Here is a 19627-nt window from a genome sequence, read left to right as displayed (position 1 = left end):
TTGGGACTTCTCTTGTTTTTGTTTCGAGCAATCCAAATGTTAAAACCGTGTTTCAAATTAAAAGTTAAAAAATAAAATCAACAACACCCCCAAATTCTCCCTCCCCCAAGACGGATGACCTAAGCCAATTACAAAAGTAAAAACAAGGTTTTAATGATCTCAGATAAAATCCTACAGTGAAAGTGGGAATTTCCAATAATATTGCACCAATGCAAACTTCTCCAGCAAGGAGGTCAGCAAACATATCCTACAAAACGTGGCCTCCTACCGTTTAATAGTACATTTAGCATTACCCAGAGGTGCAACCTATCCAGCATATGCTGAAAATAGTAGCACTACCTGAAAGGCTTCCTCCTGTCTAAGATGTCATGGCCTCAGTTCTAGGATAGAAGTGAAAAAACACCTTTTAAAATGGTCATTTAATTGTTTCCAGCTTAATTCCATGTGTTCAGCAGCAGATCACTTTGGAGCTACTTGCATACAGTGCAGCTGCTGTATTTAGGGAAGGCCCTTACAAAAATCAACAAAGGAGAAGGATTTGGGAAAAGATGTTGCAAATTCTTGGTATTTAACACAAAACGATAAGAAACACAGGACAAACTATCCACAGAGAGCTCCATCAGAAAAATAAACTCATCTCAAACCCCTCCAGTGGATGTTGCCTAACTAATTAACCCCCGGAACAAACCCATGCAGGGAGAAGGCACCGCCTGTCCCACGGGAGGTCCCACGCCAGTGGCAGAGCTGGAGCTCCTGGCTCCACTGCCACTGCCGAGATGCTGTCCCTGTGGAAATGGCTGAGTTTTGTCATTTTACCTGCCTCGGGTCACTCAGCTGTTCTGGTTTGCCACACTGCTGCTCCCACGTGTACCTGCAGGCCAGCGAAGCGCCGAGGTGCAGAGCACCAAGATGCTCGCCAGGCCCCACGTGGGCAATGCACACGCCTGTGCGAAGCACACATCTGGCTAGCAGGAGAGGAATTCTGCATGGAAATTGTGCTTCCCAAAGCTCATTGTATGTGAGAAAGAATTTATCTTACCTTAAAGTAAGTACCTTTCATTAAAAGGCAGCCCTGCCCCAACCTGCCCTTCAATTCAAGCTCAATCAGGATGCTTCCGAGCGAATAACAAGTGAGCACGGAACATCAGAAGAGTGCACAGCCGTATTTTACGCTATGACCAAAGTCAAGGCTCAAAAAAAAAAATTCAAACAGGGTTGAGTGTAAAGTCCTCCATCTCCCACAGTGAAAGCTGCTAAGGGTGGTTCCATTTAAACAAGGTGCTACCTTCCACTTGTTGGGGATATGTGTTTTTTTAGGCAGCCAGTATTTCACTTGCTCCATACCCTTGATTATTTTTACCAATTAATAGGACAGAGTATCCCATTCTTCCAAGTACATGCCTTGGCACAGCGAGGACTGTTCTGCCTTCAGCAACATGCATCATTTCCGGCAGCCCAGCTCCAGGAATAGAAAACCAAGGGAAGCGAGGCAGCCAGATAAACAAATGGGTTGAATACCTGAAAACCCTGGAGATACTCTAGCTATTGTCATTTACACCTCACCTCCTCTGAGGCATTCAGGCAATATTCAAAGTAGATTAAAAGAAAGGAATTCAGGAGCTTCTTGGAAGTAAGAATAATGCACTGAATTATGCTCACGAGCAAGCAATCCGGTGACTAAATCCTGCAAAGGCCATTTGTGCCTGCACCAAGGCTTGCTGCCTGTACTCCACTTGTTCAAAGCTTGATGACACGCCTCACTGAAGATCTTTAGTTGTGTTGCTCAAAAATTCCTTAGTATTTTTTATTTTGTAGGTGTGATGCCTCTTCTCCCATCTGCAGTAATTTGCAACTGCAACATTTAAGTGTGACTTCTACCAAACCTGTATCACAACATTTCAGGTGCTGTGCAGGAGATAAAATTGTCGACTCTCATTCAAATATTTTATTTCAACAGACAAAGAGTAACAAGAGTACAGAAATGACCAGAAATTACCTGCTAAGGACTGCCTGTTAGAGGAACATCTCTGCAAGCAATTAACCTCAGCTGTGACTGCCCTGCAAACAAATCTAGGGAGGGAAGTTCTCCTAACCTAACGGAGCTGGGCCAAACAGAAAACCAGCCCCCCAGTCCAACAGCAAGCAAGCCATCCTCGCTGCAGATAATATTCCTGTCTGAGTTATCACGTGAAAAGTGGAAAAGCCAAATCGAGGAGGACTGATGCAGGCCTCAGCTATAAAATCCAGATTTCATTTCCTATCGTTCCCCTCCCCCAGGAGCTCAGGGGTGTTTAGATTCTGGGCTGTGGTTTAAGTCCATCTGTGTTCTTCAAGTATAAACATCTTCATTGAAACCAGACTCATCCTGCACAGCCATTCATTTAGTGAGCTCATCTGTGAGAGACACGGACTGGCACATTTCTATGACAACCAAAAAAAAAAAAAGTAGCAGCTCGGCACAAATTAAACAGCTTTTTAAAGCCTCCCCATTGTTCTTGAGGCTGCTTTCTCCTCCTCTAGCATCTATAGTCATCTCCGATGTAGTGCCCAGAACATCAGCTCTCCATGAAACGGCCCTCTATCCATAGGGAAAGAGGCTTTTTGTTTGTTTTTAAAAGCTTTGGATTAACTCTTGATAAGAAATAGCAGAAGTTCTGTTTTCTCGCCACCAAGAACAAGACAAACCCCAAAACAAACGTCTTCTTTCAAAAACCATCACTCCTTCATTTGCTGGATCTCAATTTGGCTTTATCGGGGCACATGGAGGTTACTTCAGCATATGCCAGTTGCGCTCAGCTGTTTCTCTTCCCATCTAGTAAGACCAGATAAAAATCAGCAGGGAAAAAATAAGAGCATCTTCCCTTCAGAATGGTTTCGTACCATGATATACACAAATATAGACAATTGTGCCTCTCTGTGCAGCCAAGATGCAGGCTTCAGCTCAGACAACCGGTACGCTTTCTAAAAGCACTGCTTATTTGCAAGTTCACACACTGAAGCAATTCAGCACCAGATAAATAAAGCAGCTCTTTCTCTGACATACCCTGCCAGTCAATGCCGAATTCACATTGTACTTATGTTTGTTATTGCATCCTCTCAAATCAGGGCCTGCCAGCTTACACAATTCCCTAATTATAAGTAGTTAAGATTGTTTTTACTAGTAGGGTACAGATGCCAAATCACTCCTAGTGATTCCCAACAAAAGAGAAAGATGCTATGAGTAAAAACAATGGAATGGACTCCCAGGATCGAGATGTGCCAAGTCACAAATCATGCCAGAAAAATATCTTTATTTTTTTTTCAAATCCCATTCTCTCTACCTACATTTTTTTTGGATTTAGTTTTAACCTAAGCTTTGCTGAAATTGGTAACTGGTTGGGTCAGCTGCTAAGCCTCGTTGTGTTCACCACGTGCCATATGACCGCAGAACTAATAAATCACAGGAATAAAGAGGTTTTTTTAAACTCACAGAAACCTCAAGCGCAACTTTGTCTACTATGGTCAGTTTTTTCTCTTGGCATCATTAAAGGTTTCCCAGTCAAACAGAGACTGTACCCATCAACTCAACGATTTTCATCTTGACAGTGTTTTGACTTGATCTTTTACTCACAAGTCATTTTGTTTAATTTGCTTCAGACATTTCTCCGCACACGACTCAGAGCAGTGATACACCGCCAGGCAAAGCACTGAAATGTTCCCAAAGGCACAGATGAGGGAAAACTCAGTTATTAGTGGATTTAAAGGTACTTCTCATTACTTAACCAGCCTGCCACAGACAAAGAACATAGCTAGAGAGTTATGGCTGTTCATGGTAAACGCGATGTTGAGTCAGGCACACGAAGTCACTGTGACCTCCAGGTGGGATTGGGTGCGAGCAAGCCACCAGGTGCTGGAGTCCAGCCCTAAGGTCCCAGTGCTTCTCCCAGAGCTCTCAAAACACGGAGCTGCTGAAAAGGGCATCTCTCCTAAGCCAGCTCTTCTTGGTCATGGATCAGATCAGCAGCCCAAAGATGCAATCAGCTTCAGAATGATACATTCAGAAATTCAATCAAGATGTGGGAAACTCGATCTTTGACTCATTTTCTAACCAAAAAAAAAAAAAAAGTGCAAGTTTTTTTTGACAAGCAGCTATTACAGTGTTAAACTGTGTGTTCCTGTGCAATGTTTCCCATGTCATAAAACTAATACAGGGATTAAAAACTCAGGCTGAAGCAGCGTCTTAGGAAGCCACGTGATAAACTACAGCAAATGCCATGGGACTCATTATGTGCTAGCTTTACCTGGAACGGGCAACACAGTCAGAAACACGGGCACTTAGGGAACACCACAGTTAGGGTACCTCTGATCTGAGGTCTGAGATACCACCCAAGGTAAGGATGTTTCCCTAAGGGCAGCACATCCCCTTCTCCAGCGTGAATCTGCAAGCGCTGGGCTGCACTGTTTGTTTTCTGCTGCCTACACAACGCGTTGGATCTGCCTGCTAGGAACACGTTACTATCTGCAGGAGCGTGTTTCCCAGCCACACATATGCTGCCACCCGCTCCGGAACAGGCGAAGACCACACAGTATCATGTTGCATTTCCAGCTCTCTGCAGGGGTATCCTATGCCACGCAGTCTCTCGTGAATACAGAGATATGCCACTTCTTCTGAGACCAATGCAATCATCGCAGATGGTTATCAGTTATAAACAGGAAGCATCCATCCTTCTGCAGCTCGTCACTGAAGCAACCAGCAGCAAACAGTCCCCTCCTCGTCTCCACTGCTCACTTCTGTACACTCAGAAACACATCTTTACACTGCTGCCTCCACCCCTGCAGCTGACAGGGCAGCAAGAAAAAGTTGAGGCTGCACTGTAACAGGTTTGGCATGGAGAACACGCCACGCCATCTATGTAAGCTCTTTTTACAAAGGTTAAGACTTACACAAAGGCAGGGAGCTCCTGCTTTTACCTATAGAGATGAGACTTCCAGCTCCCTGACGAGGAAATGAGGTGATGTGACATAAAGCAGCTCGTGAATCTCTTCAATTAGTGCATTATGCACAATGGAGACTTCCAGGGAATTATCTGCAACCACAGCAGTGCCTCATTCCCACCACCGTGGCCCTGAGCATGACTCACTTCCATTCCCATCCTCTTGCTGCAGGCAGAGAGCTAAGGACTGTTCTCAGCCTTCGTTAGTCAGGCAAGGTTTAGAATCAAATGCCGGAGCTACCTGCGCAAAACTTGAATAAAGTAAGGTTACTTTACTTCCTGCAACTGTTTGAGCATTGTTATCTTCAGCTCTCCGCTCTCCACGATGATTAGGGCTCATGCTGGAGGAGATAACATTTCCATCCCACCTTCGTCAGGGAGCAACTAAAGAGAGTGCCGTCCTCCACATGGGAGTACAGCCGAGAGAATAACAAACAGTGCCAAGATAACCTGTGGCTCCTGAGCTGCAGGAGGCCTGCAAGCAGCATGTCCCCAGCACTGAGCTATGTCTGCAACCAGCAGCAAAGCCATCCTGGCCCAGCACTGCCATGAATCCTACGCTGAGGGAGGAAACAGGCCAGCAAGGAAGAAGAGGACTTCAGGAGTTCATCCCGGGACCCAGACGCATGGCCAAGCACAGCACCACTCGGCAGCAAGACCCCAGGGCACCGCTGCCATTTCCACACAAGCCTTTTCTAGAAAGTCAAGGGGAAGTGGAAAGGGGAGGAAGAGTTTTGAGATATGCGATATGCATCTTAGTGCTCTCAGTCATATGAGAGGGCAGGAAGGTCGGCTGCTTATGCCATGGGGCCCTCCTGCACCGCCAGTCTCTTTCTTGCCATTTTAAGCCAGTTTAGGACAGATTTCACCCTTAATGAACTGGTCTGGGGGCCACAGGGGTGTGAGTGAGGCTGATCTCACACACCTAGGGTCACTGTAATTTACAGCTAGAAGTATTTTTGCCAGAAGAGGAACAACCCCTGTGTTACAACACCATTTAAACTTGAGAAAGCCTTTGGTGAATACAGCTTGCAGCCTGTGCGTGCTTCACGTGATCTGCACACCAGGAACACCGGAATTTTAGGCCAGGAGGGTGTCATTGACTAATGGGGATTCTCCTTTCCCTCTGGAGTATAGGTTTATAGAGGAAAAAGATCATGTTCTCCAGGCAAGTTTATACAAAATGATTCATCTCTGGCCAGCTGCAGTCAAGACATCTGCTTGCTTTCATTTCGCTACGGGGAGATTCTCCCCCCACACCTCCAAAGGAGGCCAAGGCATAAAAAAAAAAAACTTCATCAATTTACAAAATGAGACTGAAGGTGGCAGGTAAGTGACAGAGAGGCCCTGGGGCTCCTCTGCCCCACTGACAGCGTTCCTGAGAAATAGGGCACTGATAAAGGGCTGCTCGACCAGTGGCCTGCCCGCTTCCACACTGAGCCTGCGCCCCATGGCCTGCACCCAGGCCTGCCCTAAGGCTCCTTTGCTCTGAGAACCCCTCATGGGATCACGCAGACGGTCCTCCCGTGGTCAAATAAAGTTTGTGAACCCAGGCCTTTATAGCTTTTCCATATTAATCTGCACTCTGGGCATATATCCAATTAAGGCCTCACGTATAGATCACTGGGTTACTAGCTGGCTTGCGTGCTCGGGGGGAGGGGAAATAACAAGCTCATGACTGCATAATTTAACGCTGCCCGTGCTTTCACTTTTACATGCACAAGTCTTTCTGAATCTAGCCTTACCATAAATAAAGAGTAATAACATTTGCCGAAGAGAAGCTCGGGCCCCTACGTGCTGGAACACACAGGAGCTAATGCTGAATGCATTTACATTAAGGCTAACTCCGGCGCGAGGAAGACAAGGTCTTTTCACAAGCGTGCTACAAAAACAGGAAGCAAAGGGGAAAACTTTGCAGTGTTTGGAAACAGCAGAACACTGTTTGTACAGGCTTTTCTTACAAATGCAAAAAATAAAAATAAAAATCTGGTAACGTGCAATCTGAGCACAGCAAGAGCCTCAGATCAGACGCAAGGGTCTCAAGACAGCAGCTCTCAGAAGATCTACAGGTACAGACTGTACAGGCAGGGAGATGCACAGGGTACTTTATTTTTCCCATTTCTGCTAAGAAAGTCTGACAAGTAGAGAGACACAACCTCCCAAACGCTTGACGTTAAAGCTAGATAATGTAACACAACATTGCATCTTTATCTCGGCTCGAGCGGGTGTGATAAGTGAGCAGGCACTAGGAAACGCGCGCTCCACCACACTTAAATGCTCCCATTATTTTCTGAACTGCACTGAAAAAGGAAGACGGGTGGCAGGGGCCTTGCCTGCCCTGGGAGGCCATCCCTGCAGCGTAGGAAGCAGCTACACCATGGACTTCACCCCGGCACCATGAGTCAACAAGGTCCAGTGGCAGCCGGCACCAACACGGTGACTTCCCCCTGCAGCTGCAGGGCACAGAGCCCATCCCCACCTGAAGCTGCTCCAATGAACGAACGTCCTGCAGTGACCCAGCCTTGCTTCCCCTGCTCCTTTCAAGCCACTCAGTAGCACCGGTAAATGCACACAGCCTGCACAACATATGGGTGATGTGTAAGGGCTGTAAGTCCTGCCCCAGGTTTAACAAACCCAAAAGAAACACCTTGGGTTCAGATCAACAGAGGATGTGTCCTGGACTCGAGCGAGCACCAGGCAGGGCTCGGTACTTTCCCATGTCTTCCATCTCCACAAGGGAGCAGCTTCATACACGGTCAACTCCCACGGCAGATTTGATTTCACCAGATTTAAAGTACATTAGTCAATCCGAGTCACCGGGGACATTTGAAATAACTTGCAATAAATCAGACAAGATTAATTTCAAGGGAGGCAGTGACGTAGCACTGCAAGAAGCATGGAGCTAGAGTTAGAAGAGAAGCCATGAGGAATATTTCTCAATGCCAGTGAGCATGGAGGCACTGCAGTCTTCACGCATACACCGGGATCCAAAGGCAGAGCGGTTGCCCAGAAGGGGTATGTCAATATTTAATACCAAAGTGCATGTCTGGTCCTGTTCACTTCATTTCATTTCAAGCTTTTCCAGCTTTGTTTCCTGATTCATTCACAGCAATCACAAAAGATGAATTATCTAACCTTAGAAAATGTGTTTTCAGGCAGACGAGACATGCTGACTGTGTCCGTACTTTCACCTTCGGTAACAAAGTTCTGTGCCAGGAGAACTTTTATGTTTTCTTCAATATCCACATTACTTGGTTACAAAGTAGATGTGATTTTCGGTGCCAGGACTCCACTCGAGCCACTTGCTCCTGAGGAGAGCAGAAAGAGCCTCTTCTGCACCCCTGGATGTCAGGCTACTCTTTAGTTACGGATTTGAAAATTTTCCTCAAAAGCAATTGTAATAGCAGTGACTAAAAAATGATGGATCTAAAAGAACCGCAGAGAGTTGAAAGAAAAACTAAACAAAGTAATGACTAATAATTGGCGCTTCTGGAACATCTTTCACCAATGCTCCTCAATTCCATACACCAGGAAAGAAAACCGTGTTTCGAAACAGACCGGGCTGGGAACACTACTTTGAGCCCTTACTACACAGCTGGAGTTGCTATTTCTTCTGGAAGAGATATGTGAAGAAACATCAATCCTCCTGCACTGAAGGAGTAAGCTGGAGCTCCCTTTCCAACCCTGTAATCATGCCACCACAACCTCCTTACTACAGGTAGCAGTTTACACCAGTTCCATGCTTTTTCCCCTGGTTTAAACAATGACAGAATGATGTCTGTAACACGATGGCTTTTTTCTCTCTCCCCAGATGTACAAACGACCCTCCCTGTTCTGTGTTACTCTCAGATAAGGCACACAATTGTTTCACTGAGCTTGATGCATCTTCCACACGGAAGCCCCAGGCAGCCCGTGTCCCAGCTGTGGCCACTTGGCTACCGAGCAGCAGGGCAAGGACATGGGTGGACCTCGCTCAGTAAAGTCCGTCAGAGCAGATGGAAACCTCCTACGCTGCAGAAGGAAATGCTGCTGCTCCTGAAAGCAACACCGGGCCTTACGCAGCTGGAGTGCCCCCACCTCTCTGACCAAGGCAGGAAGGAGCTGTGCAGGTGACAGACCCGTAACCACAGCCGGGCACCCTGGCGCCAGAGCTTTGTGCTCAGCTCTCCAGTACTGCCCAGTCCAGCATCAGAAGAAGCAGCACAGAGGAACCTCTCCTCATCCAGCTGTCTCTTCAAGCCGCCAGCAACAACACTACACTCAGATCCCCAACCAGAATAACCCCATAGCTACAGCAGAAAAACCTGCAGCGCTGCACCAGTGTATGCCATTGGGGCCTGGTGCATTGTGTAAGTGCCCCTGTAACTTTCTACTTTCAGTTTCCTACCTTCTTATGGTTTACATTGTAGCAGAGAGAAACATGATGTTTTGTGATGCCCCTGCAATCACGTTCTTCTCCAGTGGCTCCCAAATCTAAGTGCTCAACCTCAGAACGTTTGACTACCAAATGCACGGCGTGGAAGGGAGGGAGAACTGCAGATCTTTTTTCCAAAACAGATCACATCACCGTGATTCTACAGTTAACTTCACAAGACCATTCTCGTACTGAAAGCTTCAGTTCAGTCAACGTTTCCAGACTTACTCTTTACTTCTGCAATCAACCTTAATTGCCCCTAAAGCAAGAGCAAAACTGGAACTGCCAGCAGGGACCACTGGGAGAACACACAAACATGCAGACAGCAGAAAGGAGACCTGAACCGGCTGTGATGGGCTCCCAGCAGACACTCACTTTGCAGGAAGGCTGCAAGGTAGCACGGGGAGAGACACCGGGCCACATCCTGCTGTCACTCTCCCACACCTCCCCTGGTTTTTAATGGCATTTACAACCATTAAGCAAATGAGCAGCTATCAACGTCAGAGGAGACAGTGTGTCCTGGTGGCCAGAGACACGTCACTCAGCTCCAGCCCTGCCCAATTTATGAGCACTACAGCAAGGTGCTTGAGTCAACACAACCAGGAGATGCGCCCGATGCCTGCTGTCCGACTGGAGACACCCCGGGGAACCACGGGCACGCTCCTCGCGAGGAGCTGCAGGTTGAGGAGCTGCAGGTTGAGCGTGAACCTTGAGGGCAGGCATGTCGGACAGTGCAATCCGTGCTCCTCTGTCTCTGCTTTCCCCACGCATGAAGACCTGGACCAGAAAGCCCTCTGAGACGGCTGAACCACAGCTAAGGCAAAATCCAAAGACTCACAGAATGAAACAATTACACCACATCCCCAAATCGTATTTTCTGATTGTCTTAAAGGCCAAAAATAATCCTTCCTTTTTTTTTTTTTTTGTTGCTGTTGTTCACAGAAGGTCAAACAGACATTCATATTTTTGGAAGGAAACATATACACCCTTAGTATTTTCATTAAAAATTTAGATTCCACTGGGCAAGTTCCAGAAGTGTTTTGGGGTTTGTTGTGTTGGGTTTTTTTCAAAGCAGTTTCTACTTTACTATTAATAATGTCCATGCCTGAAAATGGATAGCGAAGTCATTCCAGTTTTATTTTAGCTGCTTGCATGGGTAAAGCAAAAACACAGCCTGCTGACAATACTCACTAACTGTATTACAATTGCAGATAAAATCTCCATGGTACAAGAGAACCCCATTGCAACAGGAACCAGGCTGGTAAGAGACACCTGCCAATCTCCAAAGTAATATTCGAAAAGCCAAAACAGACACAGATTAGGAGGAAAGGAGCACTGCCATCTAAAAGAACAGCATCACAACTTCAGGGCTGAGAAAATTCCACCCTGTGTCATTTGAAGTGTACTGTTAGGAACACACCATGGGCATCTTCGAGAAATTTAGAAAGAGTTTTATTTTAAAAATCATCAAAAACGTCTACCTGCATATGCATTTCCCTAATTTACATGCTCATTTAGATGTTAATTATCTATAAACAAATAAGGAATATGATTACTTTTTTGTTTACAGGAATACTTGCCTTATATTTGGGTTGATATCACCAGAAATCTGATCCAGAAAATATGCATACATGTTTGTAGACATGCATTCTTCAAAAATAAGTAAAACTGATTTATAAGAGAAAAAAATATTTCTTATTATCCATTGTAGACACAGTTTCTCTTCAGGCCCAAGAAAAATACATACAACCATGTATTCTAAAAAAAATTAATCTCAAATTCTGCTTCACCTCAGCTTTCTTCAGGCAAGGCTTACTGCGCCACATGTGATACACTTGTAAACAAAATCTTTCAAAACCTAAAGCCATTCCTGTGTGATTTAAAACCTGAGTTTAGAATTTTTCAAAAGGAGAAAAAGATTTTGTTTTATTCAGCACTTCCTTAAGCACTGGAAATCCAAGAAGCAGAAGCCCGTTAGTGATAGCTTCAAGCATCCAACATCCCCATTCCTAGTACCGTGCAACTAGCTCAGCAGTCAGGCATATGAGAAGCATTGGATACATTTTTTATTTGTCCTTTTTAAGCCCTGGTTATTACTTTTCTCGTCAATGAGAGTGAAAGCAATTCTTCCCTGTTAAATTTTTCATGCAATGAGAAAGCCACGCAATCTCTCTGTTACAGGAACAAGAACTTGAGGGACACTGCAGCATATGCTGAGAAGTGCAAAAGCCCTTTCCGCAGAACTAAGCAATAACTCCGAGCAGGCAACAGAAGAGGAAAAAAAAAAAACACACTTCAAGGGCCCATACAAGGCTTATCCAACTGACATCCCCACTTTGTGTTGCCTCCGAAGTGAAAATGTCCAGAGAAGTGAGCATCAAGCCAGCAGCATCCTCCTAGGCCTGCAAGGAGCCGGGCAGTCACCCACATGCAAGCTTGAGCCAGGACCAGGCACCACCGCTGCCTAAGAAGGGAACTGAGATGGACTTTCTGTCTGGGGGCCTGCTGCTTAAATGGTGAAACAAACCTGACTCTGCCAGTAATTACATCTGCTGATCCATCATGACCCTGCTGGCTAATTAAATGTTAACCCGCTGCAGCAAAGTGCGTGCTTGTCCCCAGCTCTGGAGGACACGAAGGTCCAGAAGCAGCAGGTGGTCCATCCCAGCCTAAAACGCTGCTGTCCTCCAGGGCTATCAGACTATGCAGAGCAGCCCTCAGCTGCAATTTCTTTGTCCTCAGACACAGTTTTCACGGTAGAAGAGAGTCGTGGCAGAATAACTTCCCACCAGGACGCCACTGTCCGCACGTTGGCATCGAACGGGTGAAATACAACCGCAGCCCTGTCTCACGGGGGGATTTCCAGCAAGGCTGTCCTGTAAAAGCACCAATCACCCAAATGCAGGCTGCTTGACATCCAGGGATCCTTCGGCCAAGGAAAAAAAACCCGGGCCTCATTTTGCAGCGAGCTGTGCGAGCCTGGGGTTGAGTAGTCCGCGGCCCCCTGCCTGAGCCACCCGGGGAGCTGCAGCGAGCCCCCAGCTCCCCAAGCGTGACATCCCGTACCAGCAAGGAGTGGTAATCCCCCTCCTCAGATTACCCCGCTGAAGTCAACAGAGCGAGACCAAGAATGGACGTGACCGAGCGTACTTCCAGTTCGTGTTTTAGTCACTGCGATTTGACGGGCTTCTTAGGCTCAATTAGTAACAGGCACGCTTAAATCCAGAAAAACAGATGCCTTTTTTTCCCCAAGTTACTCCAAAAAAGGGAAAAAGACTGAAAATTATGTACAAATACACTGAAATCTCACATTGAATTGGAAGGAAATGGTGTTTGCCATGAGCTCATGCCCTAGACCCTGCCACCTGGCACCTCACCTGCTCCTGCTTTCCCCACTCCGCTGGCCCTGTCCCATCAGTCATGGGACAGCCCAAGAGGGGAAGTCAAGAAATGACTGCAAGCACTGAAACACCAGTACTGGTAACTTTGAGAGTCCATAGACCCTGACACAGGACCCCCTCCTCCCAAACCTGGAGAGTATTTTTAAATTCTCCTCATTTTCAAGCCTGGGAAGTGAAGGCCCTTTAGTTCAGCATCTGGTTCTGACTTCATGTTTTTCTCTGCAACCACAAGAGCTAAACTTCACTCACCACTGACGTGCTCGGTTATAATGTATGCTTTTCAATTGTCTTTTCCCTTTCCTGGTATTGCCCCTGCATTCTTAAATATTGTGCAAAACAGGAAAATTTTACGCAATGATTTAATAATACATTGTTTTTGGCAGCAATTCCAGCCTACCATGTTTCCCTCTCTCTTCTTCCTCAACGGTTTGGTGGAACTATGCACTGAAACAGATCAGTTCTCCAACCCTGTATAAGGAAGACAACAAATCTGCAAAAAACTCAAATCTGCAAAAAATTCAAGTGCTCCCCCATCCAGTTGACACAGTGTTTCTCAATGTGATCCTGAGGAAAGGTTATGTTACTGAGGGCACATCCGTGATCCGTGCACGATGCTCTGTGGGGATTATACATGCTAAGGTATCGATCATCTTCTGCCATGCAATTGTTTACAGAGTTAAGCACTACATATCTGCAAACACTTGCAGACACAGAACAAAACTGAATCAACTAGCTGTGCTCAAAACACTAATAAACAAGCCACAATCTACCCATGCAACCCACAATCTGATTACTTCTAAAGACTCCAAAATGCTTGAACTACTTGAGGTAGATCTCTTCTTTCATAAATCCTATGTGGGGAGTGGAACAAACCCTATTAATCCAGTTGTGCTTACTAATGCAGAAGACACAAGGAAATGAGAGAAGCCATTTTACTGTATCATGTTAAAACTCGCCTGTTCTTTAGGAACTTCACATGTATAAACAAATTACCCGCAATAAATTAAACAGCTCCAAAAATCACTCCTCCCTATAAGCTCCCTGATAAGCCTCCCAGTTGTTTTTTTTTTTTCCCCTCCAAAAATGTTCTTCGACATACACAATTCTACCAATGATCTGGGTGGGACCAAGGCTTCAGCCTCTGTTTTCCAACTGGTAACAATGCAAACCTGAGCCTGCAAACTGGAACGTCAATGTGGATCGGAGTCTCCTCTGGCAAGCTACACATCCTTAGCATGGTCCACACATCCTTTCCTAGAAGAATCCCTGGGCTTCGACGACCCAGCAGACTCTCTCTGTCTCTAGCTATGATGCTCCACTACAAAACAAACAAAGATGATCTCACAGCTCCACCAAGACCCAGCCCTGCGAGGGATGCTGAGCTCCTCCGGTCCCTGCTGATGCGGGATGAGGTCCCCATCGGGTACCAGAGGCGATTCCCCCAGGGCACTATTACCACCGTGTAGTGGCGAGCACCACATCGTTAGTCCCCAGCCAAAAAGAAAAGTGTGGCAGAAGTATTTCTGAGTGTCCTCTTTGTTTATGCTCCTAAACATGTAAAATTTACTGGCTGGGTGTTAACACTAATAGCCTTAAGAGCTCTTGCTCTATCAATGAATATAGCTTCTGTTTTCATATTTTATGTAAGCTCCGTGACATATAAACACGTACCTTAACACTACTGACTTAGAAATATGCTTTTTAACCACTGTAGGAACTATATACTCAAAAGTATATTTGATAGGCATTAAACAACTTCAAAGAAATACCATTTTAGGTTTTCTTATGCCTAGCTACAGTCTAAGACAGCAATAAAGCAAGTTTCTTACAGTGGAGTATTATTCCATTAAATCACCAAGTCCTCAGAAAAATCTGGGTTTTGGTAGTGCAGACACATGCCTGGCTTTACCACGGAAACAGGTTCTCAACTTCAGCAGCACAGATAACATGCAGCAATTTGCAGCAAATTTTAAATTACCATGGGTTGTATGCAAACGGCAGGATTTGATGCCTTTTCTGGTATGCCTGAAGAAAATACCTGATGGATAGCAACAAGGTAAACCTGAACAGGGAAAAGCACGTACACCCAAACCTGTAACACTTCCTGTCAAATGAAAACAACCATGTGTAGTACAAAACAAGGAGAAATATTATCTTAAAACAGTACGTTAGCATTCTGCTGTTACAATGGATTGAAAAAAAATATCTTAAATTGCTTTGTTTTTTATGCATTCACATTTATTTACATGGATAATGATGGTAGGCCCATCAAGCTAGTTTCAACTCACATTCCTGAAGTCCCATCAATAGCACAAGGCTTGAAGTCAGCACTTGGTTGACTGACTGAACAGGCTGTTTACTCTTTTTTTGTTACTATTCTAGCTAATTCATTATAATTCTATTTTGAATCTGGATAACACAACAATATTCCTTTTCCAGGAAAGCTTTAAAAAAAAAAAATCTCCTTCTAAGATTGTTTTGAAACTTCAGCGTTCTGCATAATACTTCCCACTTGAGCTAATTGTTTTTCAAGGGAAATTTAATTTTTAAAAGTGTGTTTTTCCAACTAATGGGAACCTGCGCTAAAGTAAACAATGAGTCTGGCTTGATAGGAATTTTTGCTCTATCTTTACAACAAGAAGGAAGGAAAGACATGTAATAGCATGCTGAAACACATGCAAGTAGCAAAATTGTTGAATTTTAAAAAACAATTAGAAGACAATTTTCTACTCCACTTCTCCTATTTGAAACACATCAGCCTGCCCTGCCTCATTTAATATTGATTGTGTCTCTAGAAGAAAACATAACTGCAGTCCCCTAACCCACTTATGTTCTTGTGTCAAGTACGTTTCTCATTAGCTACCTTGTCAATACGCTGCTGTCCTCATGCATCATCTTTGCACAGAAGAAAAGTATAAAGGCACTCAAATCTTTTCAGGATTGTCACTAGCGTGAACACAACGCCACATTACATTCAACGTACCTGTCAAGGGGAAACCAAGAAACGTGGAATGGGCCTGAAAAGTCAAAGTTACACCTCCTTGAGGGATATTAATGAGTAACTTCATGGTTTCAATTACGTCTTATCTTCCCGGACGGGAATTAGAGAGGTCATCCCTAGCCAGCAAAAATGAATTGCTTATTTTTTCCTTCCTTGTCCGCTGCTGATACGTACGTATCATAAGTCTTTCTAGTAAGCCAGTACTTTAAAACCCCTTATCCTAAACATCAGCTCCCAGCTGGGGCAAGAGAAAGAATGGAAGAGAAAAGCAGTGCAGAGACATGAAATGGACAAGAGAGGAAGATATCGGTTCAGTTTCGCCTGCCAGCTTTAAACTACTGAAAATTTCTGAAGATAGCCATACCTTATTCTTCACAACAACAACAACAAAAGAAAAAGGGAAAAAAATCATAAAAGAAATATGAAATTGGATTTTATTACTTTGTTTTTATTATCACTGCCCTTCAAGCTGTGCAAGGACAGATCTTAGTAAAAAAAAAAAAAAAATAGCAAGGGCAATACATTTGGGTTTGGTAAGTGTTTGTAAAATAAACATTATTCTTCCCATGGGGAAGAAAGTCAGATACATCCCCAAGCAAGCTGTTTTCTGGCAAACAAAGTTTGTAAGTATCAAAATTTCCTACTGGGACTTTGGCATTTAAATTAAAAAAAAAAAAAGAAAAAAAAAAACATATCTGTATTTACTTGCACTAAAAAATACATCTTGACTAGGCTTTTATTTTGGTGCTGGTTAAGGGTGAGTCTACTGGTAAAACTATAGTGGTGAAACTGTAGTATTTTTAAGTATCCAGCTCCTTGAGAAATGAGAAACATGAAGAAAACGATGGAAACAACATGTAAATGAGATAAAGACCCAACACCTACAGTATGGGACTCCACAAGTTAACATGCTCCCATTTGTAAGCTCAGCACTTACACCAATCTGCAACACAACTGTTACTATTCTTTTTTGATGAGCTTGGGCTTGTTTTAATTGAAAGTCACTTGTGATCATGGAAAAAAAAAGCATTTTGTAAAGATTTTTTTCCTCCCTAAAGTTTACTAAAATATGATGGCCTGAGCACTTGTTCCATTGCGTTCTTACGTGGTGGTGCTTCCTCTACGGAAAGCTGTTTTGTCAGGTACAAAACATGTACCTACCTAATCGAACATGGAAAGTAGTTACATCTTGCAAAAATAACCTGTAGGTAGGGTCTCATTATTCACATTTTTATGTGGGCACATACCGTGTCTACCAGTGGAAAACACTGCAGAGGAATAATCCATACACAAAGTAATGCTAGCTCCTACCTCGCAGCCCAGGCATGGACATGTAGGAGCTTGCATGGAGAAGACTTCATGTCAAAGACACGTTTCAAGTGACGTTAAAAAGGAAAGAAAATGCCTAGAATCACCAAATCACCTATCCACTGTACTCACAGAGATGATTTCCCAGATCTGGATTTAGCTGTCATTACAACTTTTGCTTTCAAATGCAAAACAAAGTGATGTTATTTTCCTGTTCAATTTTATTCATGTTATATAGAATGCAGTAAAACTCGTCACGCCAGGGGATTTACGAAGAGATGATGTGAAGATTAATTAGCAGCTGCTCATAAAGCACCCTGACTGTGGAAAGCCCTACGTGTAAAAATGACCTTGTTATCAAAGTTGCTGAGTGCGCCCAGTGCTCACTGTCAATGGAAGGTAGGGATATTTTCCTACAGCCCTTGAAAACCAAATGAGTTACATTTAAATACCTGCCTTTGGCTTCGAGAGGTTTTGGCATTCTGCCTGTCCCCCACTTCCTTAGGGGGGACCGCATATTTTGCGTAAGTCGCACCTTTTCACCTCCAGAAAAAAGAAGAAGATCTAGGGATCACAGAGCCAGGAGATACCTGCTACGCACACCCGCACATACGTTCAGGCAACAAGTGAACACGGATCGTACCCTTGTCCCCTAATTACTGCCTGGAAACCAAAGACTGCGTGCCACATAATAAAGCATAACAAAGCACGGGTATTTCTGTGAACAACGCTATCTGTGTGGTGAGTTAGCGCTGGAAAAAAAATTGATAAGGCGCAAGACCAAGCACGAAGAGCCCTGCTCAACAAAATGGAGCCTGCACTGGTGCACACAGTGTTTTGGTATCTACTTGCTACTTATGTGCCTAAAATAATTAGGAATGACATCGCGTTAATTAAAAGCACCACCCTATGGGACTTGGGAAATGTTTTCAGGGGCGATTTCTCGGGTGACAGCTCCACCAGAGAGCAGAGTTTGGCGTCTCCTGCACGAATACAACTTCATGCCTAAGTATTGCCACACTGCAGAGATTAATGTCTGAAGCACAATCACGCCTCGCTCTGCCGGTATCCTTCTCTGCTCAGAAATCATCAGCCACGGATACTGCCGGGAAAACGCCTCATCCCCACCAATATTCAACTTCCCCTCCGCGCCGATGGCACCTCGATAAAATGAAGCGCTGTGAGAACGACCAGCGCTCGTGCCTTTGCAGGGCTCCCTCCTGCCTTCGCACAGCAGCTCCAGCAGGGAAGGGAAAATATTCCCTCGGAAACACCCTCGGCAGCCCGGGGGGAAGCGGGACGTGGGGATGTCATTGTGGCACTGAAGGAGCTGCGTGAGGATGGGCAGCTGGCCTACCTGCAGGATGAAGGGGCTGCTGCTGATGGCCTGCATGGGCACCCCATGGCACTGCGTGGTGTCGGGGGACATGGACATGGCATGGTGTGGTGTCGGGGGACACTGCCATAGCACCCCATGACACGATGCCGGGGGACACAGCCACTGGGCATGATGAAACCCAGCTCTGTGTGCTGGCCGAGACCCATTCAGCCACCCCATTAACAGAAAACCCCACAAAAGCCAGCCCACGCTCCGGTGCCACGCGTGCCCTACATGTCACTGCACGACAAGCTAAACGAGGAGGGTACAGGCACAACCGTGCGATGTCCCGTAGCAAGGCCGGAATGAAACCATTGAGAAACCCGAGGCATTTACCCGTAAATCCCCGAAGGGCCGATGGCAGCCCGGTTACAGGAACCAGCGTGCGGCGCGCTCCGTGCGCTGCCAGGGCGCAGAGCCTGGGCGCAGCCGGTCCCAGCTGCGCAACCCAGACCCAAACCCGCCCGTTCTCACCCCAAAGCCTTATTCCCTTCCCTAACTCACCGTGGCCGAGGCGACGCCGGTGTCCGCCAGGGTCAAGTGGTGCGGCTCCCAGCGGCGCAGGAACTTGGAGGTGAGGATCTTGCTGAGAAACGTCCGGGGGTGCCGGATGGCGCACACCTGGATGTCCCCCTCCTGCAGCAGCTTGTACCTCATGCCGTTGCAGTGCAGCGGGGGCCGGCGGCAGGGAGCGGCGCCCATTTTGGGGCCCCCCTCGGGCCCGGGTACGTCGGGGGGAGGCGGCCCCTTGCCCTCCTCTTGCTGCTGCTGCTGCTGCCCGCGGTCGCCGCTGCCCCCGCCGGGGCCGCCGCTGCGATCCATGGGCAGCGCGGGGTGGCGGCGCCCGGCCCCGCGGAGGCGGGGGGGTGGGGGGAGAAGGAGAGAGATCCGAGGAGGCGGCGAGGTCAGGGAATTAAATAAAAAAGGAAAAAAAAATAGGGAAAAAATGGGGGGGAGAGGGGAGAAAAGGGGAAAAAATGAAAGAAAGAAAAAAGGAAAAGGGGAAATTTGAAAAAAAAAAAAATTGGGGGAAAATAGGGGGAGTGTGGGAAAAGGGGAGAAAAGGATGGGGAAAAGAGGGGAAAAAAAGGGAAAAGGGGGAAAAATGAGGGAAAAAAAAGAGGGGGAAAAAAAAAAAAAAAAAAAAGAGGA

At 45.8% G+C, this 19627-nt stretch overlaps 1 protein-coding gene across 2 annotated transcripts in view; it reads right to left on the bottom strand.

The window, feature by feature from the left end:
• The window catches only part of CMIP (c-Maf inducing protein), a 127501-nt gene extending 108196 nt beyond the window's left edge, over window positions 1-19305 (bottom strand). For both annotated transcript variants that reach the window (XM_082769942.1, XM_082769943.1), the window contains exon 1: window positions 18980-19305. In XM_082769942.1, the coding sequence (XP_082626068.1) occupies window positions 18980-19297 (318 nt within the window). In that variant the 5' untranslated portion in view covers window positions 19298-19305. The remainder of the gene's footprint in view (window positions 1-18979) is intronic.
• Window positions 19306-19627: the final 322 nt, after the last annotated feature.

The sequence above is a fragment of the Aythya marila genome (assembly GCF_965140915.1).
Source record: "Aythya marila genome assembly, chromosome: 12".
NCBI lineage: Eukaryota > Metazoa > Chordata > Aves > Anseriformes > Anatidae > Aythya > Aythya marila.
Note: the sequence above shows the minus strand (reverse complement) of the source record. Positions and strands in the feature narration are given on the sequence as shown.